This window comes from Ctenopharyngodon idella, chromosome 14 (genome assembly GCF_019924925.1).
Source record: "Ctenopharyngodon idella isolate HZGC_01 chromosome 14, HZGC01, whole genome shotgun sequence".
Taxonomy (NCBI): domain Eukaryota; kingdom Metazoa; phylum Chordata; class Actinopteri; order Cypriniformes; family Xenocyprididae; genus Ctenopharyngodon; species Ctenopharyngodon idella.
Window position 1 is genome coordinate 20,258,118 of NC_067233.1, and position 26,800 is coordinate 20,284,917.

Below are 26,800 nucleotides of genomic sequence, written 5' to 3' on the forward strand. Positions count from 1 at the left end.
TTTAAAACAAGCAGTTCATTCATAAATACGTAAGATCACTGTGGAAATACAAACCGGAAGCCAAAAGACAACGAGCGCAGCGCTGAAAAGGGGTGGGGCTACATAAGTTCTATATAGACTGAGTGTGTGTAGTAGTATGAATGTAATCTGGATGTACTACATTCACCATGCTGTTATTATTATGTGACCTACATCAGTTGTGTCGCTTCACTGTCATTCACAAATCCTCTCCCGTGGCCACATGGGATAATAAAGTGTCCATCGTATGCACCCTAGGTAGGTCATCCGGGTACTTTTTGCCTACTGAGTACTGTGAATTCGGACATACGTCTTTTATCACATACTGTTTACTCACATACTATATAATAGGGAAGTATGCAATTTCGGATGCAGCCAGGGAGTGACCATGAGAGAAGGATGATTATTAGTTTTGATGGTGGGCCGGCGTCAGCTGTTATGATTATTGTAACCAATTATGATGGTCATTCATCTGAATGATCTGATGTTTGTTGATGAGGGGACAAACATGTTGTGACTGCAGTTTACTGAAGCATGCCAATACCACAGAGAGCAGACTACACTCACACACACTAACAAGACACTTTACTGTCTCATACATCACAGCGCTTGGCCTCACATCCTGATCTTGAAGAGATAACTGCAAATTTGATAAAATAAAGGGTTACGGATGGAGGAGCATTTTGTCATAAAGTGTTGGTCTGTGTGTGAGTGTGTTGGACGTTATCTGTATTAATTCTGCCTGTCTGGAGGTGAGTCACTGCTGAATGGAAATGTTGTAGCTAGCGCATGCTGGGGCTGCATCACATGATTCATTTTGTTGTGAGCTCAAAGTCTATGTGCTTTAATATGTTCCTGACTTGGAATAATCTATATTTTTCATGTGCTCAAGTTAGTCTCCGGAGTACATTCATAATTTAGTTACCAAGAAAACTAACAGGGATCTCTCAGCATGCCAAACCCTTTTAACATTTATTTCTCAAAACTGTTTACTTTAAAGTTTAGTAGTTATTTAGCTACCATTCAAATACTTGCTTTGAGTATTTTAGTTTATTTTTAGTACTTATAACAAATTTCACATTTTGAAAACTGAATACTTGGCTTTTGTGATTCTCAACTAGGCTATTTGCTTCTGACTAGTATTTGTTACAAGTTGCAAACAGTTTTTAACTTATACTGTTAAGATTTCTGTATGATTACCACCATGTATTTATCTACTGAGTAGTTACCAGGAAACTGAAGTTGATTGGATTGGAATAGTTGAGCTTCAATAGACTAAAAAAATTCTAAAGGGATGTTAGTCTGACTTCTATCATTTATAAATTTATTTATTTAGTCCAGAATTTCAGAGTGTCCAATAATGTCATGTTTGATTTGTATGCAGTATTCCAAGAGGTTGTTTGATGTGATGACATTTGGTTCCCAGTTATGATCTAATTTCCATTAGCATTTCTGTATATATTTTTTTATATTATAGGCCTATATCAAATATATATTAGCCTACTTGCTGATGTACCAGGCCATGACGTTAAAATAACTATTGTTTTTATTATTTATTTATTTATTTTTTTTTGTTGCTATTTGTTGTGTTTTGATGAATAAATGTTAGCAGAGTTTGCCGTCAGTAAGCGTGAAGGATAAAGAGCGGCAGAACTCTAATAATAAACATCGCTGGAGCGAGGCAGTCCAAACTAACCTGGTGCTCCCGGGCTCCGATCCAGATCACTACTTCAGCGTCGGAAATATGGAAATGTGGCTCGGGCAGGACTCATTGAGTAATCCAATCCATCCAGAGCGACTCTCTCCGCCCCCTTCCCTTGTGTCCGACTTTGAGGAACTTCACACTGGGAAGTCGTTTACGCCGGAGCCAAACGCGCGCGCAGATTCGCTTTGAATTTTAGTCGCCTCAAAACTGTTACTTATCGAAGAACATAAACGGCATGCGGTGACACACGTCGCCAGAACGCCCCTTTTACCAGCAGCTGCGTCGAAAACTTATTCCACTTGGGAAAAACCTGATTACTCAATGCGCAAAGCGCCTGAAGGCGAATGGAGTTGAAGGGATTTTTCTCGCTCCGCGCGGGACTGATGCCTGATCTCCAGTGAAAGATGTGGAAAGATGAATATGAGGTGCATTTCGACTTTCTTCTGGGACTTCTGTAAGTTCTTCTCTACTCTAGCTTTTGTTGCTTCTACATAGTGTATTTCACTTTAAAAGACCCGCAACAGACTTAAAAATTGATCAACTTCGTAATTCGTCACTTCTGTAATTAAGTGAAAGTTGTATTCTTTTTGGTCTGATAAATGTGTTTATTTTTTTTTTAACGGTACTAAACTTAAAAGTACTGCGGTTTTCTTTAATTATGTAATCTATATATACAGGGACTTTGTTCGAACTTTATACAGTATTCTGGTTTGGGCATCTCGCCCTTTGGTCTTTTGTGGACACATCTGATGGTTGTTTTTCTGTCTATGGCACACTTGCAATATATAGGGGTGCCCCTGCTAGTTGTCACACTTTTTTTTTTTTACAGCATTTCTCAGTGTAGTTTTTTTGTTTTGTTTTGTTTTGTTTTGTTTTTTTTAATTCAGTTTTCCATTTTCATCAACATTTCAACCATTATTGCCAAGATGTTCAACAACACTGGTAAAGCAACTGCAAAACAACTTGTCAGAATAAAAATGTGATGACATGGCCTAATCTGAGATCTACACTTTGTACAAAGAGCATAAATCTTTCGGTTGAAATGTCTTCATTATATAGTTGACTCTGGTCTGAATGTATGCCAGTGTAGTTTTATTTTACACTTGTACAACTATGTACAAAAATATGATGATATTGGACTTTACATACAGTACATACAGTACTGCAATTTAAAACAGTTTTGAGATGCATATTTGATGCTGACATACAAAACCACTGATTATAGAAAAGCATTCCTTTTGTGACAACTAGCCTCTATCTCTCCCAAAGTTAGATTAAACTCACATCTCTTCCATCATCGAATGGTTTTCGATAAATACACAGCCTGAAGGTCCTTATAGTGTGAGAGTGTGTTGGGTAACGTAAATCCTATTGTAACCAAAATGTTTTTATTGCACGTTGCAAGTCATTGCTACTAACTGGCTAACTGACAAGGAGGCAGCAACTCCTTCACACCTCACTCTGTTCGTCCAACACACCCTCTCCGACGGCTTCAGAGTGGGCAGAGAGAGAGAGGAGAGAGAGAGACGCTGGCATGTGAGTCATAGACAAGCAGTCTCATGTTTAATCTCCTGCCTGGCTCAGCAGCAGCACAGGTCTATACAGAGACACGGCTGCTGGGTTCTTGTAGGATCACTGTAAATCAGTGCTGCCACATTAAGCCCTGCGATAGTCACTTACAATGTTTCTCTACCCTCTATATCTGGTGTTAGAAGGGCATCAGGCTGTGATTTATTTTTTTAGCTTGCAAAATCTCTTATGTGTAAATCTCTTATTGTCTAGGAATTGAAAAACCCTTACAGAGTGCTCTGGTGGTACTGTGATGAAATCGGATGAAATATTGTGGTATACAGTGGTACTAAATCATTACCATTTTCATATACTATGGTATTTATATGGTAAGTCCAAGGTACTTCGAAGAATATCATGCATGTCCAAAAAATATGTTCTAGCAATATACATTAAAAAAGATGTGTGTGTGTATATATATATATATATATATATATATATATACACACACACACACATAATTAAATGGAATACAAACATTTATTTTCATGTCAGCTATGATAGCTCATTAGCCCCTAAAACCTTATACATCACTGGCAATGTCCTACTTAAGTTCTTTTAGAAATCAATAATTTATAACTGTGCAATCTATCATTATTATTGATCACAGCAGTCCGGTGGCAGATGGAGACATATTGAGACATATTTCTGATGGGGTTTGTTCAGTCATTATGTACACAGGACTAAAATACAAACTGCCAGCTGTTTTGACACCTGATTGCTGAAAATGTATGTCAGGGGTGCTGAACCAGTCAGAGAGTCTGCCTATCTAATTCACATCTGTCTCTGTGCAGACCCCTGTGCTCACATACAGAAGATGTGAGTCATATTTGTGATGATTCAGTGAGTGTTTTGATTCACAGGAAGAGGGAAGGAGACGATTGTAAAGCCTGAACTCAGATGATCTTTCCCCGTACCTTTGTGTAATGTCTTCATATTTTGTATTATATTGTATTGTAAAACTTTATTTTACTGATGGATAAATTTAACAACACAGATCAATCAATCATGTGATGAATAATTTAGCATATACCTGGCCACATGTGTATCTTGGCATACACTCTTAAAAAGGGGATTTTCGCAATGATGCCATAGAAGAACCATTTTTGGTTCCTTAAAGAACCTTTCAGTGAACATTTTTTTTCTTAGAACCTTTTTCCAATGTAAAGAATCTTTTGTGCAATGAAAATTTTGCATAGATTTTAAAGAAATGGCTTGGCATACACTCTTAAAAATAAAGGTTCTTTATTGCATACATGGTTCCATGAAGAACCATCTATGCAATAAAGAACCTTATTTTTAAGAGTGTATGCCAAGCCATTTCTTATTCTTGAATATTTTGAAGCCCCTTCATTAAAATGTTTTCCTCAAAACTTACTAGTAACTATTTGTTTTATTTACTAGTATGATTTGTTAGCTGAAAATGGCCAAAAAAGAAAAACAAAAGTCCATGTGGTTATATCGGATATTTGATTAGGATTTTTGATGTCTATTCCATTTGTTTGTTTCCATTTATGTACACTACCATTCAAAAGTTTAGGGTTGGTAAGATTATTTTATGTTTTTGAAAGAAGTCTCTAATGCTCACAAAGGCTGCATTTATTTGATCAAAAACAGTAAAAACAGCAATATTGTGAAATGATTACAATTGTTTTTTTATTGTGTTGAGCGTATAGGACTTGATAGTACAATCCCTTAGAATAATCGGCACTTTGTTGACATCTTGAGTGGGGAGTAAGGGTAATCACTTCATTGGGGTCATCACCCTCCTTCCTTGGTGTTTCGCTGATAGGCTCACGACACCTCCAAAGAGCTCAACAGCGACACCTGGTGTCCCAGGTGCACTCCCCTCTGCTTTTACCCCTCTAGGTAATTTTGCAGCCCATTTGGGATCCTTCCTTTTTAGCCACAGCCAGTTGCTGCTTCGCTCAGCAGCCTCCGACCTAACGGCTTGTCGTAAGGCCTGTCCTCTGACTCCCAACCCCTTCAGTAGCCTGGTTGTTGCCGTGGCTACAAAACCTCTGCACCCACCCTCTACGGGGAACAACTGGGTTCGTCAGCCCCGTTGTACTGCTTCGGCTGCTAGGTCTGAGTACTTCAGCCTTTTACATACAAAGTTCTGGCATGAAACTCTAATGGGCAGGCTAATAGGTCCTTTAACTCAACCTGCTTGTAATCACATCATTATCTATAGGACACAGATGATTGGTTCCTGCTGTATCAGTAACCAATGAGCTTGCGTGTTCAGTCTTCAAATACATGAGTAGCATTTGCCTTAGTAGTGCAGCACGCTTCAGAAATCATCTGAAAATCAACATAAGATAAGTACACATGTTTTTATGCTATATCACTGTGCGTTTTGTGTAGTCTGCGCTTTAGATTCTTTATGTCACGTCAATAGTCCTGTTTAATGCTTAGAGTGAGTTACTAAGCATATTAGCAGCTAGCGAATATGCAATGTTGTATAAGGATACAGAGACAATCTTGCTGAACTTTTTAAGTGAAAAACAGGCTTCGCTTTGTATTCGCATATCTAACAGAGCTACAGCAATTCCAGTATTTTTGTCACCAGCAGCAGCATTGATAACAAATTCAGATTGCAATGTAGCGAATATTAACACAATAGAACGCAGCAGAAGTTGCGGTTTCGTAAATACTGTGTACGTTTTGCTAATTTGAGTGAGATGAGTTGGCTAATGAGTTGATCATGCATTGGAAATATTATCATAAATTAAAACGCAAACAATGTTTGCATACTAAGTACACGAGCAGCTGTATTCGGATTTATATTGGGCATATTTCATAACTACAGGATGAACAGCGATTTATGCCAATGTCGGATATGTTATCGCCATCTTATTTATAGATTTCACATAGAATGATTTATCATTTCAACTTACCAGTGTGTGGCTGATCACGGACACGTGTTGTTGATCCTGAGCGGTGGCATCAGGTGTTTTATCTGTCAGAAATCACTCTCTGCTTAAAATGCAGAGGTATTCGTTTAACAACAGTAGTGTTAATATCAGACTTATTGCAGTGTGGGCAGCTCATTGATGTAGTGGCACTTTCTGAGTTCGCTACTGAGATGAGTGAACGGTCTTTTCACGCTCTCACGGCCATACGTTTTCATTAATAAGTGTTATGCTGCTGTGAGAACCGACAGTCGGTTGCACACTGTGGAGTTTAGTAAGTGATATGGGATTCACTGTCAAATTGCATCGATTGACATAACCATTGCATGGGACAAAGATATAATATACCATAGTAATCCATTAGCATGTAACTCAGACAATAGATGTATAAAAATATTGATTTGAAAATATTTTGAGTTCTATTCAATATCATTCAATTAATGTCACGTAAATCTAAATCTGTAGCGTCTGTATTAAAGCACCCTCACTAAATTATGGGAAATTTACGGATTCTGGAATTGGGCTGGGCGTTCACTTCTAAACATAAACCTTTTCTTTTGATCTACAAAACATCATCTATGCCTTATTTGTCTTATAAGGGTGTTTACAGTATTACATTCGATGTAGGAGTAAAATACAAGCATACAGCAGCAGCGATACGTATTTTATACAGCAGCAAGCCATCACTGCACTTAGCATAGTGTATGCTAACATATGTAGCTAACACCACATTGATAAGTTACCAGGGACACCCTTTAAAAAGGGGGTACACTAGTTCACATAGGGCTACACTGCGAGATGCTTCACGTGCCTAATATGCACCTCATGGCAGCCCACATGTCTAACGGCTAGATCTGCTTGGGGGGAATAATGCGTAGGCAGATCTAGTCTGCCAAGACCAAGCATATGCCCCATTTCTCATACTCAAAACTAATGGGCCAGGCACACATAGCTAGCATACACACGGTTCCTATGGCTCTCGGAGCAGCAGCAGTACATATGTTTTGGCGGTAGATCTGCTGGGGGGTGAGGGCTGAATGGTCATCTTGCCTTCTGCGTGATGGGGGATTTTCTGACATACAGTACACTTGGCTTGTATTGTTCAAATATCATGACACATTCTTTGTTGGGGGGTAATTCATGTACTGTATATTGTACAGCAGCAGCATGTCTTACTTGCTCACCGCAGCGTGTCGTGTATATATTAACAGTAGCAAGTCCTGTACTTGCTCTGCAGCAGCAATAACCAACAGCAGCAGCAGCAATAAAAGCAGCAGCAGCATAGCAGATCTATTCCGCCAAGACCAAACATATCAACGTTGCTATTACCATGCCAAACACTCCGAGAGTTGTCATGACAGTAATACAAAGTTCTGGCATGAAACTCTAATGGGCAGGCTAATAGGTCCTTTATCTCAACCTGCTCGTAATCACATCATTATCTATAGGACACATATATAGGCTAAACCGACCGTCTGCTAGCTGTCTCGCGTCACAGAAGTCAGATAAATCCCAACACATAGAAACTCTTTCACCTAGATATCATCACATAGAGACTGTGTCTGTACCCCAAATTAGTAAATACATAAAACTTCCAAACCCATATAAGGGTAAAAATTTAATTGATGTTCAACAAATAAAAAACAGAGATAATACTGATAAACAAATGATAAAGCTTGGGTTGCTGAATATTAGATCCCTTTCTGCAAAAGCACTTATTGTAAATGATATTATCACAGACAGTAATCTAGATGTGCTGTGTTTGACAGAAACCTGGCTAAAACCAGACGATTACATTACTTTAAATGAGTCTAGCCCTCAAGGTTATAATTATCAATACGAAACGCGTCGGAAAGGGGGAGGTGTTGCTGTAATTTATAGTAATATCTTTAGAATTACTCAAAAGTCTTTTAAATGTAATTCCTTCGAAGTGATGGTGCTTTATGTAATGTTATGTAAGTTGACATTTGTGCTGGCTACTGTATACAGGCCACCAGGGCACCATACAGACTTTATCAAAGAATTTGCTGATTTTCTATCGGAGTTAGTACTAGCTGCGGATAAAGTCCTTGGTGTTGGTGATTTTAATATACATGTAGATAATGATAAAGATGCATTGGGATTGGCATTTACAGACATTCTAAGCTCAACACATGTCAGGACCCACTCATTGTCGTAATCATACTTTAGATCTAATATTGTCACATGGAATCGATATTGATGCCATTGAATATTGCCAAATTCTGAGGCAATACATGTATACATCGTCGCAATCGTGTATTTATTATCTTGAAAAGTGTTTATCTGCATGTTATAGCGATCTCTGGAAGCCTCTGTTAGTTCCTGGAATGTCACATGATATGCCTCTTCTTTTACTGAGATATTTGTGGACTAAAGGTGCACAGAGCGCCCTCCGGCTGCATGTATGAATTGAAAACACTGTATCCAGCGCTCACAGTGATAACAATAAATATTGAATAAATATTACTCCTCTGTATAGAAAATTGACATAAACATATGAGAATCCATTAATATTTCTCCAAATGTGCATGCTTTTAAGCATATTAAGAAATTATGGTCTATATAAGATTTTAAGAGTCAAAATGTGAAGCTTGAGTCTTAGATCTTTTTAATGATGTATAGTTTGTCAACTGTACATTAACATTTAGGCTATATAATATAACAAATATATTAGCCTATATGAAATGCCATAGAGGTAGGAATGTTCAGACGCTTTGCATCACAGAAATACATTATATTTTAAAGTATATTAAAATAGAAAACCATTATTTGGTTAGAGACTTAAGACTTCTTTTAAAAAAATGTGTCCAATCTTTTGACTGGTACTGTAATTTAACATAGGCCTATACAAAATTTTCTTCACATGATGTGCAATAATACGTGCATGCATGAGATCACAAAAATCATGTTTTTTTTGTCAAGAGTGGACATTAATCCTGTTATCAGCATGATCACAGAGGGTTTTTTCACAGCCTATCTGACTGAAAGGGCTCATTAATATGCAGGTGATTAGAAGTCATTATGCGAATCTTTTGTCTTCTCAGGTGTGAATCACTGCATTATTCATGAAGATTCACACCTCCATGTATACTGTGTTTCTTGACAAAAAATGTCTTAGAAAATTTAAATCTCTCTATTGTTTTATATGAACGAGTAGGCAGGATAATTTTTACATCATTTTGAAGCAAAAACTCTAGTCTACAACCTCCAATACCCAGAAGTCTTGTGAACACAGATTTAATTTTTTTTTTTTTGGCCTTATTTCAGTGACTTAAGTTTTTTGTTTTTTCAATAACCACGCATAAACGTTATTCCTTCAAAAACACAAACATGTACATACATGTTCCTCACATATTATTGTAGCCTAGTTCGTGCTGAATACAGTGTAATGACACTTTTGTCATTAATATGTTTATGAACAACTGAAAAAAGCACAAATGTCAGGGCATGTCAAAACTTCTCCAGGGCCCCAAAAATCCTCAGACCCCAGAGGGTTAAAGAAGATTAAGGAAATTAGTCCAACGCCGTGGTACAACGAGCACACTCGGGCTCTTAAGAGAGCTGTCAGAAAAATGGAGCGGAGCTGGAAGAAAACAAAATTAGAAGTTTTTCGCATTTCGTGGAGAGAGAGAGAATGATTGAGTACAGAAAGGTCTTAAACAATGCTAGATCTACTTATTTTTCAAATCTCTTAGAAGAAAACAAACACAACCCTAGGTATTTATCTGACACAGTGGCTAAATTAATGAGAAATAGAGCTTCAACTTCTGATGTTTCCAAACAGCACAGCAGTAATGATTTTATGAACTTCTTTACTTGCAAGATTGACAATATTAGAGAGAAAATTATAACCATGCAACCGTCTACTATAGTATTGCGTCAGAGTGCACTGTAGTGTCCCTGAGGAAAAATTCCATTCATTCGCTGCTGTAGGTGAGGAAGAATTGTCTAAACTTGTTAAATCATCAAAATCAACAACATGTATGTTAGACCCTATACCGACTAAACTATTGAAAGATGCTTCCTGAGGTCATAGATCCTCTTCTTAATATCGTTAATTCATCTTTATCACTAGGATACGTACCAAAAACTTTTAAGCTGGCTATTATTAAACCTCCTATTAAAAAACCACAACTTGATCCTAGAGAATGTCAATTACAGGCCGATCTCGAATCTACCTTTTCTGTCAAAAATACTAGAAAAGGCAGTATCATCGCAACTATGTTCCTTTTAGAAAGAAATAGTATCTATGAGGATTTCCAGTCAGGATTTAGACCGTACCATAGTACTGAAACGGCTCTCATTAGAGTTACAAATGATTTGCTGTTATCATCAGATCCTGGTTGTATCTCTCTATTAGTGTTACTGGATCTTAGTGCTGCATTTGACACTATCGATCACAACATTCTTTTAAATAGACTCGAAAAATTATGTTGGCATTAGTGGGATTACATTGGTATGGTTCAAATCATACTTATCTGACCGTTATCAGTTCATAGTAGTAAACGAAGAGATGTCATATCGATCACAAGTTCAATATGGAGTACCGCAAGGCTCAGTACTAGGACCGTTGCTTTTCACTCTGTACATGCTACCCTTGGGAGATATCATTAGGAAGCATGGTGTTAGTTTTCACTGTTACGCTGATGATACTCAGCTCTATATTTTTTTGTGCCCTGACGAAACTTACCAATTCACAAAATTAACAGAATGCATAACTGATATAAAAAAATTGGATGACCAGTAATTTTTCTACTACTAAATTCAGAAAAAACAGAGATTCTAATTATTGGACCAAAAACCTCTGCACGTAATAACCTAGAATACTGTCTAACACTTGATGGCTGCTCTGTTAAGTCTTCGTTGTCAGTTAGGAATCTGGGTGTGCTCTTTGATACCAATCTTTCATTTGAAAGCCATGTTTCTAGCATTTGTAAAACCGCATTCTTCCATCTTAAAAATTTATCTAAACTACGACATATGCTCTCAATGACAAATTCAGAACAGTTAGTTCATGTGTTCATGACCTCAAGGCTAGATTACTGTAACGCTCTACTGGGTGGTTGTTCCACTCACCTGTTAAACAAACTACAGCTGGTCCAAAACGCAGCAGCTGGAGTTCTTACTAGAACCAGGAAGTATGACCATATTAGCCCGGTTCTGTCAACACTGCATTGGCTCCCTATTAAACATTGTATAGATTTTAAAATCTTGCTACTTACTTACAAAGCACTAAGTGGTTTAGCTCCCCAGTACCTGAGTGAGCTCTTAATGCATTATAGTCCTTCATATCTATTGCGATCTCAGAATTCTGGACAGTTGATAATACCTAGAATATCAAAATCAACCACAGGCGGTAGATCCTTTTCCTATTTAGCACCTAAACTTTGGAACAGTCTTCCTATCACTGTTCGGGAAGCAGACACACTCTGTCAGTTTAAATCTAAACTAAAAACACATCTGTTTAAACTTGCATACACACAAACCATTATCTACTTCTATAATTCAAATCATGTAAATTGTTGGGCTGCATAGATTAGGTCAGCCGGAACCGGAAACACTTCCCATAACACCTCATAATAAGAATGGCGTCTACGCTAATATTAGTCTCTCTCTGTTTATCCCAAGGTTTGCTGCAGCCTGCCAGATCTAGGCCGTATCCAGATGAGATGAAGGACATGCATCTAGACACGATGAAAACGCAGCCCTGAAGTGTCAACTAACTAACTATCCCCTGTGAAGGCCTCCTTCCCTTTCCTTTTCCTATGTATAGATAAAACGTTATCAAAATTATTCCAGTTCGCATAGATCTGCGGACACAACTAATTTTTCTGTATTATGCAGACCAGACAAGTAATTTGGCAAATATCACTTTTTAAAAAAAGACCAGGCTTCTGCGCACATACACACTCAAACACGAAAAACCTATAGACTAAACACGTAAATGAACGGCAAGAATGCATTAAAGGTAGGGCTGAACGATTAATCGCATTTGCGATAATATCGCGATTTGACAAAATGCGTTTTTTTTTTTTTTTTTTAAACCACAAAGGTTGCGATTACACGTCATGTGACACGCGAGAGTAAAGCAGTCTGCAGAGGAAGCATCAACTTGGCACACTACGCATATGCCTGGCTTACAGAAAAGCACAGTTTATGTTTAATCTATCTAATATTGTGTTGTTCATACTATACAATAGAGATGGCAGAAAAGATTATCTCTCTAACGATTCTGAGCTTAGTTTATAACCACACATGCACGATGGCGCTGCGTGTGCTTTAGAAACCATCCACAAAATAATCTTTAATAAAGTTTGGAAAGGTTGAAATGAATATGCACTGTGAGAAATGCGTGCTTTGCTTACGCTTGCAGTGTGTCGTCTCATCCGCCGGTATTTTCCTTTCAAATATTCTATGAACGCTGCCTCAGTTATGTCATTGCGTCAATTTCAAATGCTGACGCGCACTTTGTGAAGAGTGCTCACGCGTGCAGCTGTGCGCGATTCCGTTTATGACGCAAAATTAATGTAAACAAAATGGATCAAACAGACAGGACAAACCGCATCTTATATTTCAAAAGAGATCTGTGCATTAGTGTGAATGCAGCTTATTAGATCTCCCGCTCTCTATGACGTCGTCATAATAATCAACAACAGTAAAGCTGAGAAAGAGAAAAAAAATCACAGCTCTTGAAAGGAAAATGTTCAGATACTCTTAAATACTGAAAGCACTATTTGTTTATTAGGCCTAGTTGTAATATGTTTTTTTTTTTTTTTTTTTTTTTTTTTCTCCACCTTTTCTTTTTTCCCCTCTTTATTATTTACTAGCTTTTCCCCCGGTTTCACAGACAAGGCTTAAACTAGTCCCAGACTAAAATAAATGTTTGAGCTGTTTTAACTGAACGCAACTTGCACTGACATGTCTTAAAATATATGAGTGCCATTGTTTTGTCTCAAGATGCACAGCAGTAATGTTTATAAAAGCTACTAGATGTCCTAATTAAACTAAGGCCTAATCCTGGCTTAATCTAAGCCCTGTCTTATATTTATTTAAAATTATTAACATGCAATTGTTTTATTTAAATTTTTTAATGTGTAATTATTTTAAAATGTACTTATAATTACATAATTTTATGTAATTAAATAATAAAAAAGTTTTATTAATAGACTAATCAATAAGAAAAAAGATCAAGAATCATTTTGAAATCGGACTGCAACTCAAATCGAATCGTGAGGTGCCTAAAGATTCCCACCCCTACAATGATTTATTGCTTGTCTTTGTTGAATAATACAGAAGACAAAGAGCTTAAAAAATCATCGCATATTAAATCGCAATCGCAATATTGGTAAAAAATAATCGCAATTAGATTATTTTCCAAAATCGTTCAGCCCTAATTAAAGGCATTCGGTTTTCAGTTGGAAAGGTGTCATTTAAGTGGCCCCTAAAGTAATAATTAACAATTTTTATAACAGCAGTGACTCAATCAAAAACCAACTTTAGCTCGATAATAATTTTACTATTGTCACTGTGAAGCTGCTTTGAAATAATATGTATTGTGAAAAGCGCTATATAAATGAAGATGACTTGACTTGACACATATGATTGGTTCCTGCTGTATCAGTAGCCAATGAGCTTGCGTGTTCAATCTTTAAATACATGAGTAGCATTTGCCTTAGCAGTGCAGCACGCTTCAGAAACCCTCCACCTTCCCCAGCTCCAACTGTATAGATCTGCTACGGGTAATTCATGTACGCTATATTGTACAGCAGCAGCATGTCTTACTTGCTCACAGCAGCGTGTTGTGTATGTATTGGCAGTAGCAAGTCCCGTACTTGCTCTGCAGCAGCAGCAGCAATAATCAACAGCAGCAGCAGCGTAGCAGATCTGTTCCGCCAAGACCAAACATATCAACATTGTCATACCCATTACCATGCCAAACACTCCGAGAGTTGTCATGACAGGCATTCATTTGCTTCACCAATTGTAGCCTCCCATGGCACAGTTAGTTCCACGATGAACAGAGACTTTTGTGAGGTTGACCACAGTATCAGGTCTGGCCTGAGGTTAGTTGTAATTGTCTCAGGTGGAAAACTGAGCTTCTGATCCAGATCAACCTGCATTTTCCAGTCCCGGGCAGCATCCAGCAGGGTTGTTTCCATTTTTGTAGTTGGCTTTACTGGACGCTGTCCTGCTCTTAAGAAAGGGGGTGGCTTTTGAGAATCCAGGCGTTGGAGGAGGGAGGGCATTAGTGGTGGTTCTCCTTCCTTCCAGGATAATCGGCAGTTGTCTCAGAACATGATTGTGCCTCCAGGTGTAACGTCCTTGGGAAAGACTGGTTTTGCAGCCTACGAGGATATGCCTTAGTGTTGCTGGGGTTTGACAGAGAGGACATGATGTATCTTCTCCAATCCACTGGTTTAGGTTCTTGGTTGTGGGGAGAACATTGTAGGTGGCTCTGATGATGAAGGTCAATCTGCTTCCTTCCATCTCCCGAAGATCCTTCCAGGTATGCTTACGTTGCTCCAGATTTTCCCAGATCTGTCCCTGTTTGGACTGCGAGACTGCCTTTGTGCATCTCTCTGTCTCCTCATTCTGCCGGAGCTCGGCTACTATCAGTTTTCTCCTCTGGGTGGAGGTTGCTTTGTACCATATGGGTCGGCTTGTTCCAAGTCCAAAACCCCCTCTTCCCTGCTGCACCCATCCTACAATGTCTCCATGCCTGAGAGTGGATTTTGCTTGCTGTATGGCCTCAGTCGGTGTTCACTTCCTCCCAGTTGCCAATCTGGGAGCAGCGCTTGTATTATAGTATCTTGAGACTCGGTCAGGGTCATGTCCAGTCTCACTTTGGTGCATTTGTACTCTTCAGTAAGGGTAGAGACAGGCAGTTCCAGGGCTCTTTTCCCATACAGGCCAATATTACTGAGGCATCGCGGCAGTCCAAGCCACTTCTTGATATAATAACTGACTGTTCTCTCCAGCTTCTCGATTTTGCTAATGGGGACCTCGTAGATTGTTAGAGGCCACATTAGACGAGGGAGCAATCCGAATTGCAAGGCAACACAGTTTCAGCTTGCCAGGAAGCAAGGTATTATTTATACTGGCAAGGCCTTTGATGGTTTCTTCCCTCAGTTGGTCACTCTGATCTGAGTCCTTGAGGCTTGCATTGTACGGTCGCCCTAAGCTCTTGACTGGCATCTCCAACACCATTGGAATGGGTGTTTTATCGAGTCTCTGGTCTCTGTATATGCTTCTAGATTTACTAGGTTTTAACTTCATACGCAACCATTTTATGTTGGCATTAAGCTTTACCAGGAGACGTTTGGTATGCAATGATTGAGGTCAGGGTGGTCATGTCATCCATGTAGGCATGAATAGGAGGAAGACGCTATCCAGACTGCAGACGTTCTCCTCCTACTACCCATTTGGAAGCTCGAACGATCAATTCCATTACCATGGTAAAGGCTAGGGGAGAGATGGTACACCCTGCCATTACTAGCCATATATAGCCACCCTGCCATATATTTTAAAAAGTTCATTTATTCCTGTGATGCAAAGCAAAATTTTCAGCATCATTATTCCAGTCTTCAGTGTCACATGATCCTTCAGAAATCATTCCAATATGCTGATTTTCTGCTCAAGAAACATTTCTTATTATTATCAATGTTGAAAACATTCGTGCTTCTTATTATTTTTCCGGAAACCGTGATACACTATTTTCAGGATTCTTTGATGAATAGAACGATCAAAAGAGCAGCATTTAATTGAAATAGGAAACATTTGTAACATTATAAATGTTTTTACTGTCACTTTTGGTCAATTAAATGTTTCTTTGCAGAATAAAAGTATTAATCTGTGACCCCAAACTTTTGAATGGTAGTAGTGTACTAAGGTTTTAAACTGAATGATCAAAGTATCTGTATTGATTTTGTCATTTTAAATGACTAGTCAAAATTAAATAAATAAATAAATAAATAAAATAGAAAGATGTCTCTAATAAGAATGACACCGTTGCTAGTAATTCCGCAGATTTCAGACCTGGTTAATTCTGCCATACTGAAATGCTTTTGTGGTCTGTGAATGAAGTCAGGAATCATTTATCACCCTAAACTACTGCTCATCATGTATTGTGCCTGTTACTTTGTTCCTCACCTAGAATTACAGTACATACCCTGTGCAATCCTGTCTGCTTTATGCTCACTCTGTGCTGTGTGATATTTGTCTGGGCTTTTCTAGGGCATTGTGCGTAATGCTGATGAAGGTGCCATCTGCTTGGGAGGGATACAAATTACAATCTCTTTCTCTCTCCCAGAACACCAGGTTCTGCTGGCGTCATGGCAACCAACACATTACCGTTCCTTATCGGGTTTGGAGCTAATGCAATTGTGCTAATCAAATTATGCAAAAGAAATTTGACTCGTCCACAATGAAAATGACAGCCATAATTTTTTCAGAAGGCAGTGGACACACATTGAGTAAACTGGTGACCAGTAAGCATGTGCCATCTGTATTTGCAGTATGCTTCTCTTCATGTCTGCTCGCAGAGTGATGACACAATCATTTTAATTTACACCAGAGCGAACTTTGTCCTTTGCAATTAATTTGTTCTTTTGAGAAGCATGGGAAAATAGTTCAAAAGTTTGGGGTCAGTAAGATTTTTTTAAAATGTTTTTAACCAAGCATGCATTTAATTGATCGAAAACGGTAATATTTTTAAATATTATTAAAAAATAAAGTATCTGTTTTCTATTTTAACATATTTTAAAATGTAATTTATTCCATGTGATCAAAGCTGAATTTTCAACATCATTACTCTTAGTAGACATTAGTCTTAAGCAAGAAGCATTTGCATTGTAAAAGCCTCTCAGAGACGTTGTGCATTTAAGTTCATCCCTTTTAAAGTGCCGCAACTGTCGCATCTCTATTTTTTGAGTGGCCCACCACAAGCTTTATTTTTTAAGTCAAAAGGGTCAAGTTATAAATATAAAGTTATAAATGTTGCGCAGAGTCTAGCTATTTTTCACAAAAAATGCATATTAGACAACGCATCTAAGAAACACATCCGATCAGGGTCTGGTGAACCTAAAAGCCTAATGATTTTTATTCAGGCAATCCAATGAAAATACGCATCCCTTTTTTTTTTTTTTTTGCACATCCCTTATGATTACTATGAAACACATTAGCTTATGCACATTGAGTTGTGTACCATAACCAGACAGAAGTTCATAAATAAATCATATGAAAAGCTTGGCGTCTGTCACTTCAGTAATGGCCTGCCTGACTCACTCAGGTTCTGTAATCTCTGGGGCACAGCAGCCGACGCGAAAACTCCTCATCCCAAATTACAGCTTCATTTAAAGAACATCCTAATGAGCCATTCGCCTCCATTGCAGTAATTGTACACATCAAGATTTTAATTAGTTGATTTTGATATGCTGTTTCTCAGCTTAAAAAAAAAAAAAAGATTATGTTTCTGTCAAGATGCTCTTTGCTACCTGTGAGCTAAATGCTAATTCAGTGGCATGAATTGCAGGAGGACTGTAATGGGCTTAGATTGGGTGCTTATTTCAATAGCCTAAGTTTGAACTCTAATGTACACATGTATGATGCTTTTTATATTTTAGGATTACATAATCACTGTTAATCTCTTTTAGGATTTAAGGGAAACACTAGTGTAACAAATCTGATGGGCAAAAAGCAGATCAAAACCAATTTGGTCTACTATCTCATTAGCTCAACCAAGATGGTCAGGCATGTTGACCTTGGTCTAAACAGCTAGTATGTTGGCCAATTAACCATTTAAATAATCTTGGACCATCTAATGACCTAATATATACACACAGATTAGCCAAAACATTATGACCATATGCCTAATATGGCGTTGGTCCATCCGCATGCTGCCAAAACAGCACAGACCCGCCAAGGCTTGGACTCTACAAGACCTCTGAAGGTGTCTGGTGTCCTGTCTGGCACGAAGACGTTAGCAACAGATCCTTCAAGTCCTGTAGGTTGTGAGGCGGAACCTTCAGAAACACCTTTGGAGGCCAGGGCAACACCTTGAACATCATGTTCTTCAAACCATTGCTGGACAGTGTGTGCAGTATGGCAGGGTGCACTGTCCTGCTGAAAGAGGCCACTTCTACCAGGGAACACCATTGTCATGAAGAGGTGTACCTGGTCTGCAATAATGTTTAGCTAGGTAGGCTCCAAGGTCAAGTTCTGATGCTCGCATGCCCATTGTTGTCGCTTTTGATGATGGACAGGTGTCATTATAGGCACTCTAAATTGGTTGCAGCCCCATACGCAGCAGAGTGCAATGCACTGTGTTGACACATTCCTCCCATAACCATCATTAAAAGTTTGTTTGACTTGTGGGTTAGTTCTTACTGAAGAACATACAGTTATTGAAACTTCTTCTGGAATCACAAAATGAATTGTTGTTAGTTCATTTGGCTGGATTTTCCATCTGGGCATTGAAGTTTTTTCTTTTCCATGTTTGTTTCCACAGCGATGCCAACCTCACAGATGTGCTGTGCGACTCAGACTCCGAGTTGGGCAGCGTGGACACGCTGGAGAGGGGTAGCACAGATACTCTTGCCAATGGCTGCCGCATCGATGCAGATGCTGCCAAACGACTGGCCAAGCGACTGTTCTATCTGGAGGGCTTCAAGCGCTGTGACGTGGCACGACACCTGGGCAAGAAGTGAGCATTTGTGTATGAATGAGTGTGTTGTATGGGAAATGGAGTAGAATGAAACACTTGTCCTTCATCATACTACCCACAATCCCTCTCTTTCTGTTTCTCCTGCAGTAATGAATTCAGCCAGTTGGTGGCATCAGAGTACTTGAGCTTCTTTGACTTCACTGGGTTGTCATTAGACAGAGCGCTGAGGTGAGAACATTTCAACCATGAAATACGACCAAGATTGTTAGTGGCTTGATTTGTAACAGTGCAAATACTTTTCCATTCTTTACTGAAAGCAAAATGCCAAATATAGCAACACAATATGCAGCCAGACTGAACATATTAGATGTTTAAAATACAGCTGTGGTGAGTGGGAATTTGGACCAATAAAATTTCAGTGGGCTGTTCTATGCAAAAATATAAATCAAACTAGCAAAACATTGCTTTTTCATGTCGAGCCTGATTAGGACACAATTTTACAATACCTCAAAGTGATGTTTTATAAAAAAGTTTTTACAAACACTGCATACATGTAGTGGCTTCATTGTTTCCTTGTATTATTACTGTAGTTACGCTGCAATAAGGGGAAGAAGTTTATTTTAGATTAATACTCATGCATGTCACATATTCATCATGTCTCAGTTCCAAAAATACTCCTGAAACTGGAAAAAAAATTAAGCACGCCATCACTGAAATACCTGCAATGCAACAAGAGGAAGAACGACGTGTAGTTACACAATGTGGTTAAGAATATTTCAGTCCTGGACTAACAATAGTTTTCTGAATAGAACGATAATGATAACAGACAGTCAGTGGGATCTCTAATTCAGTCCCGAAAAACATACTCTATGCAAGTACATAAACTAGGGCTGCATGAACCTAGTTTGTGTCACTTATAACGTGCATTTGGGAACATAATATGTGCTAACCATCTTCCCAGACTTGTAATGAGAAGTGCTGTTGTCAACAAAAAGAGAAGCTTTAAGGGTTTCCTGTGGTTTTCCACCAAAATAAAAGATTGATGGTTTAACATTTAAAAATGAAATCAAGGCAATCATAAATATTAGTATGGCAATTTTACAGTTGTTCTGCCTTAATAATAATAATAATAATAATAAAAGTATATATTAGTGTGATGCTTTTTGTATTTTAGGATTAGATAATCTCTGTCAATCACTATTGGTGTATATATTATTAGTAATATTATTATTAGTAGTATTATTACTACTATTATAATATTATTTTGTTAAATGCTCAATTTTCTTTATTGTACAGTGAAATATTTCAATTCAAAATGTAATAGAACAGTATTATTTTGTTGTCATATTGATCTATATAAATGTTTTCCTGAATTGTACAGCCCTACAAACAAACACTTAATACTAATACTAATAATAATAATAAAAATTGCAATTAGATTTTTTCCCCAAAATGGTGCAGCCCTAACATGTACACAAATGCACCTAACGTAGCCATGCAAGCTCAATTTCATTATTGCGTTCTTGAATGCCAGACTGTACTTTGTAACAGTGCAAGTACACATTGCATTACTATTGCAGACATTAGTGTAAGCAAATAAATAGAGTAAAGAATAGAAATTCAGGCTATAGTATTTGGCAGTATTAGCATATATCTACTCTTTCTTTGTACGGCACCATGATTCTTTTCATTTACTCTGGTTGCAGGAACTTCTTGAAGGCATTTCCTCTGATGGGAGAGACGCAGGAGAGAGAACGTGTGCTGGTGCACTTCTCCAAACGCTTTTGCCACTGTAACCCAGAAGCTCTCACCTCAGAGGGCAAGTTTTCCATATGTATTGTGGATTTGCTGGTAGCTTGAATTTTATCATGATTGTATATATTAAAAAGTTTTCAATAAACTTTTATGCTACACTGTGGCACACGAGTGAATTTACACATGCAGACTGTTCCAAAACTTGGTAAGCTGTCTACTGCCTACATAGGCAGCTGCCTTCTAAGACTGCATCTTAACTGAAACGGAATCTCATGAGTAATTTATTTGGAATATTCGTTTAATTTTAGCTTGTTTCTAAGCTAGCAAAGTGTGTCCTAAATGATGCACAATACACTACACTCCTAGAAATAAAGGCTCCAAAACCCTTTTGCAACATTGCCATAAAAGAACCATTTTTGTTTGCCCAAAGGACCTTTCAGGGATTAGTTCTTAAAAGAAACATTTTTTAAATAATCTAAAGAAAGGTACAGGTATACAATAAAGATATAGTTCTAAAATCATTGTAAATATACAAAAATAGCAGAGTCCACACTGCAACTATAATGAAAATATCACAGAGAAACAGTATCATTGGAATCACTTTGTTTTTTTTTTTTTGTTTTTCCCAGCTGATAAACGATAAAAACATTCACAGCTAATCAGAATCCATCCTGCTTTAAAGAGCTCAAGCATGTGCTTATAATAAACACAACAATATCATCTGCTGGTGTGGACTCTTATTGTTATCATTATCTTTATCGTTATTGTTCTTGGTGTGAACTGGCCTTTATAGTTTTATATATTTGTTCTATAGAATGCATGGTTTTTTATTAACAATTTTTTTCCATTTTTTTTTTTTTTTTTAATAGATGGTGCTCACACGCTGACCTGTGCACTTATGCTTCTTAACACAGACCTACATGGACACGTATGTATTCAGCAACACTCACACATGCGGCTCTTCTCTAGGTTGTCTTTTTAAAAGACGATAATGAATAATGTTATCAGAAACTAATCTGAAAATCTCCTTATAACCATTTGTGCTTCATAGTGTCATTTTCATTAACAAGCCTCTTGTTGCTGTTTCTCTCAGTAATATTACAGTTCTCTCTGACCTAAACATGTCTCTCTCTCTCTCTCTCTCTCTCTCTCTCTCTCTCTCTCTGTTTGTTCTTGTGTCTCTCTTTTACTTTGTCTAACTCACTCTGCGGCAGGTGGTAAGTGCTTCTCTCTCCTACTCTTTTCTTCTTTGTGTTTTTCTCATTTTAATGGCTTCAGCTTTAATGTGTTTTCAGAATTTTTTTCATCCATCATTCGTGGAATATTACTCATCTAAAGTATCTAAAGTAGATTTCTGTGGTAGGAGGGAGTCAGTCAGACTGAGATATTGATGTGCATTGGTTGATGCTTAGAGAAAGTCGGTCATCAGAGCTGGTTTGATGCTGCCACCTGCTGACAGCTTTGTAAACTGCATGTAGCTTAGAAATAACTATTGTGGTTGAATATAGTTAATTTTTCCCCCATCTCTATCTGTGATTTTATTACTGTATTGTTACATTTGCATTGCTTTTGTAACCACTCAGTTTTCAATATGATGATGTATATTACTGGCACATAATTGGCACATGTCATTATTGTTGTAACACTGTATTGTGTTACTTGTTTTGCAGAATATTGGGAAGAAGATGTCTTGCCAGCAGTTCATTAGCAATCTGGACGGCCTCGACGATGGCAAAGATTTTCCCAAAGAATTGCTCAAGGTAATTATTTGGGATCACAGCAGACATGTACTGTATTTGCTTCCTTGCTTTCTATTATATTATTATTATTGTGGACAACCAGCATTAAGGAAAAGAAAAATACATTCAGAGAAACACATACATGTCTACTGATAAAGTGTGATTTCTCACTAAACCTGACAGATTTCATTTAAACACACTCTAAACACAGTAACTGCATAATGTGCATGGTGTAATAGCATTATGAATGCAACAAAGATGCATCTGCATATAAATTGGATTCAAGAGAATATTCTTTCATGCGCTCTGTCCCATAAGCCCAGCTGACTGTATTTGTGTATTTGCTGTGTTCAGATGTATGGTATTAACAGTCTCATATGTCTCTGTCTTGGTTTAGGTGCTCTATAACTCAATAAAGAATGAGAAGCTGGAGTGGGCGATGTGAGTATCTAATATCATCCCCAGGAGTCAAGAGCGCTCACATTATCATGTGACTTCTGGGGCTAATCTGCACGTAATGTGCGCAATACCTGCACATGTGCAATAATGGCATTCTGTTTCTGCAGCGAGGAAGAGGAGTTGAGGAAGAGTCTATCGGAGCTGGTGGAGGAGCAGTGTGAGGCGGGGGGGAAGCGGGTTGTCAGGGTAACGGATGGCAGTAACCCTTTCATCGCCATTCCTCTTTTACTCAATGCTGTGACGTACAAACACGGGGTTCTGACACGCAAAAGCCATGCAGACATGGATGGCAAGCGCAGTAAGTGTGTTGTTTGTTTTTTTTTATGTAAAATCACACTTTTGGATACATTTCCTGGTCCCGTTTCCCTCAGTTTCTGCAGTATTTCCTGTCCTTTCTCCAGTGTCTATCAATATAAGAGGCATAATTTAACAGACAAATAAGTAAACAGAAAGGTAAGTCATGTCCAAAACCTAGTAAACTGTCTATTTAGGCAGCATTTTAAGGCATCATAGGTGTGCTCCCACATAAGCTATTCTGCTTTAGAGGTTGCCTTCTTTTGGCCAATAATTTGCTTCCATATGTTTGCCAAATTCCCTTATAGACAAGGCAATCACTTAATGCACTGTGACAAGCTCAGTGTTATTTTAGCATTATTTATTTTCATTTTAATTTTAGTTTGAGTAATTTTGTTGTGTATTTTTTTTTTTTCCAACTTTTTCCAAATATTTCAGTTAAGTGCAACATTTCTAATATTTTAAGTTCCCTTTCGAAAGGGAACTCGCGCTGCATCCCCTAGGGGTCGCTATGGGGGAATGCCTCTGGCATGCCAGGTGTCTGAAGCATGAATCTAAACATGACAATGAACTTGACACTGGCAGGCGACAGCCTATGACGTCACCACAGGTGCGACCGTGAGTATGAAAGGGCACCTGGAAATAACGTCATCCTCTTACTTGTCTTCAGGATACCAGTTTGTTTAAATGTGTGTTTATTCAAGACGAATCTAGGATTATGGTGAGCACTAGCGCCAAGTCTTTCAGACAGTGTGTTCCTCCGTGCCAGCTTCATATGACACCAGATGACACACATGATTTGTGCGTTATGTGCATGAGTGAGGAGCATGCACACTCAGCCCTTGAGGGGGCTGTTTGTGTGCATTCTGAGCACCTTCCTTGAGGATTTTCGCTCTCGTCTGGCCCTTTTTTCAAGGGAATCGGGCCAGCCATCTGTGTCTCGCAGTTCAGGACCTGCTGCAGCTGAGGCGAGTAGGAGACTGAAGTTGTGGGGCTCGCAGGTGGAGCTTGCAGATGAATTCAGAGAGGTATGATTATTTCTCATTCATTTGCAGTTGACAAGAGCGAGCACACTCCTTGCTTCAGGCCATTATGAGCAAGGCAAGGCTGATGAGATAGTTGACTTAAAAAAAAAAATTAAAAAAAAGAGCACTCTCAGCCCACTTGCCCTATATATGACAAGTTTTTGGATGTTATGTCCCGTGCCACGGCGAGATTAGATATGCTGTGGAAACGCGAGAAGCTCGAGCCCCTTCGTGGTCGCCTCGATGAACATAATTGTCCATCTAGTATGTGCCTTCTTTTCTCCCAGATCTTCACACAGAGGTGCAGAGATCTTAGAGAAAGCCATATTCTGCCCGCATCCATCACACTCAGGTGATTTATGCTGTTGTTGAGGGGATGTAGGAGCATGAGAGTGTGTTGATGCCTCCGATCAAAGAAACGTTAGCCAGCTATTTTGCGATGCCCGTGGCATCCGCGTTGAAAGTTCCGTCTCTGCCTACTAAACCTTTGCTTGTCATCTCACATCTTAATAGCAGAGCATATGCGGCCGCAGGCTCTTTGACTTAGCTCAGCCAATAAGGCATTCATCCCTTCAGCATGGCAGCGTGGGTATTCCATTCCTCATAGCGACCCCTAGGGGACGCAGCGCGAGTTTCCTTTCGAAAGGGAACGTCTCAGGTTATGCATGTAACCATGGTTCCCTGAGAATAGGGAATGAGACACTGCGTCCCTTTGCCATGCTCCAGGCATTCCTTCTCACTCTCCTTTCAGACAAGAAGTGGATGATGTCATTTCCAGGTGCCCTTTTATACTCACGGTCACACCTGTGGTGACGTCATAGGCTGCTGCCTGCCAATGTCAAGTTCATTGTCATGTTTAGACTCACGGTTACATGTGTAACCTGAGACGTTTTTCATCTATTATTTATTGTTTGTTTATTATTTGTTTATTTCAGATTTATTTCTGTTACCAACAATGATTTTTTTTTAATAGTTGTAGTTTTAGTTAACAGTAACAACACTAGATAAGTGAAAAGTAAAGATGAGGCAATAGAGTAGTTGAATATAAATATAAATATATTTTATTAAATGTGGAAAAGGTTAGATAACATTTTTATATAGTATATTTTTAAATTCACATGTAATCCATTTAGATTAGGTGTATTGTCGCTGTCGGGCGGAAACTTTGTATCTCCAATAACGCTGTATTTTTGAAAAATAATTAAAAACCACGTTTTCAAAGATGATATTGTGACTTTAAATATGGTCAGACACTTGAATGTGTCATTATATTATTAACATTTCAGAGAATTTCAGACATGTGTGTTTTGAATGGCCGCATCTGAGGCAGTAAGTGTATTGAATTACGTTTTCATCAGCTTACAGATTATTAAATTTTATTGTAGCTATGTGGCTACTCATTTTTTTTTTTTTCTGTCATTTGGCTAAAATCTACGGAGCCCCTAAAGGGGCCTTTGCAAAAATAAAAGATTGACAGACTTTCGCGTCCTCACGAGAAACTTATGGCATGTGCACGTGTTACAATTTCCGGTTTGTGTATACTAAAACCTATTTCATTTGTGCGTCACTGCCTATGAAGAAAGCAAGAGTATGCATGCACATGAACTAATAAAGGTCTATTTGCTCAAAATTATGAAGAAAATGCGAGTATGGATGAATTAATAAAGATCTATGCTCAAAATTATGAAGAAAATGTGAGCATGGATGAATTAATAAAGATCTACTTGCTCAACGTTATACAGAAAATGCGAGTGTGGATGTGCATGCATTAATAAAGATCTATTTGCTTAAAATTATGAAGGAAACGCGAGTAGCCTATGGATGAATTAATAATGATCTATTTGCTCAAAATTATAAAGAAAACGAGAGTATGAATACGCATGAATTAATAAAGATCTATTTGCTTAAAATTATGAAGAAAATGCAAGTATTCATAATGCCACGTTTAATGGTTCATGAAAAAACATTGGTACAGTAAAAATGATAAAACTTTGTATTTCGTTAGGGCAGTAGGCCATATTTATATTGTCCCATATAAAAATACTGGAACTGTAAAACGTAGGCCTACTAAAATGTCGTATTTCACAAGATCAAACGCCCCTTTATTAAACCACTTTGTCGGATTTAACACATCCTTACATGGCAGAGAAATGCTTATTTTCTTCATTCAGTTCTATCAGCGCTTACTGCGAGCAGAGCCATTGACATAAAGGACTTTAGATATAAAAGAAGGCACATGTTTAAAAAAAAATTAAAACGAATAATTAGCTGGATTCATCCTAGACCAACTGGTCTAAGAAAGCCAGATTTTGAGCAAATACAGCTTTATTAGTTCATGTGCATTCATACTCTCGCTTTCTTCATAGGCAGTGACGCACAAATGAAATAGGTTGTAGTATACACAAACCGGAAATTGTAACGCGTGCGCACAACATACGTTTCTCGTGCACACGCGAAAGTTTCTTGTGCGCACGTGAAACTCTGTCAATTTTTGATTTTTGCAAAGGTCCCTTTAGGGGCTCCGTAAAAATCTCATGTTATTAAAGATGAAGTTCTATGTACAGGCTATTTAAGACAGAACTGGCTATGACTCAACAACAAAGGTGAGACTCTTTTCTGCTCCTCAAATACATAAAACA

At 38.2% G+C, this 26,800-nt stretch overlaps 1 protein-coding gene and 1 long non-coding RNA gene across 5 annotated transcripts in view; one reads left to right on the top strand and one right to left on the bottom strand.

Moving 5' to 3' along the window:
• Positions 1-26,800, bottom strand: part of LOC127494694 (uncharacterized) — a 447,433-nt gene that overhangs the window by 112,167 nt on the left and 308,466 nt on the right. The window lies entirely within an intron of this gene.
• psd2 (pleckstrin and Sec7 domain containing 2) overlaps positions 1-26,800 on the top strand; it is a 104,173-nt gene that overhangs the window by 35,161 nt on the left and 42,212 nt on the right. For 2 of the 4 annotated variants that reach the window (XM_051860748.1, XM_051860747.1), the window contains exons 4-10: positions 18,734-18,928; positions 19,037-19,117; positions 20,596-20,708; positions 21,514-21,574; positions 22,314-22,404; positions 22,781-22,824; positions 22,950-23,140. In XM_051860748.1, coding sequence (XP_051716708.1) covers positions 18,734-18,928; positions 19,037-19,117; positions 20,596-20,708; positions 21,514-21,574; positions 22,314-22,404; positions 22,781-22,824; positions 22,950-23,140 — 776 coding nt within the window. Of the gene's footprint in view, positions 1-1,880; positions 2,178-18,733; positions 18,929-19,036; positions 19,118-20,595; positions 20,709-21,513; positions 21,575-22,313; positions 22,405-22,780; positions 22,825-22,949; positions 23,141-26,800 lie in introns of those variants that run through there. The other 2 variants (XM_051860750.1, XM_051860749.1) reach the window with 2 other exon arrangements.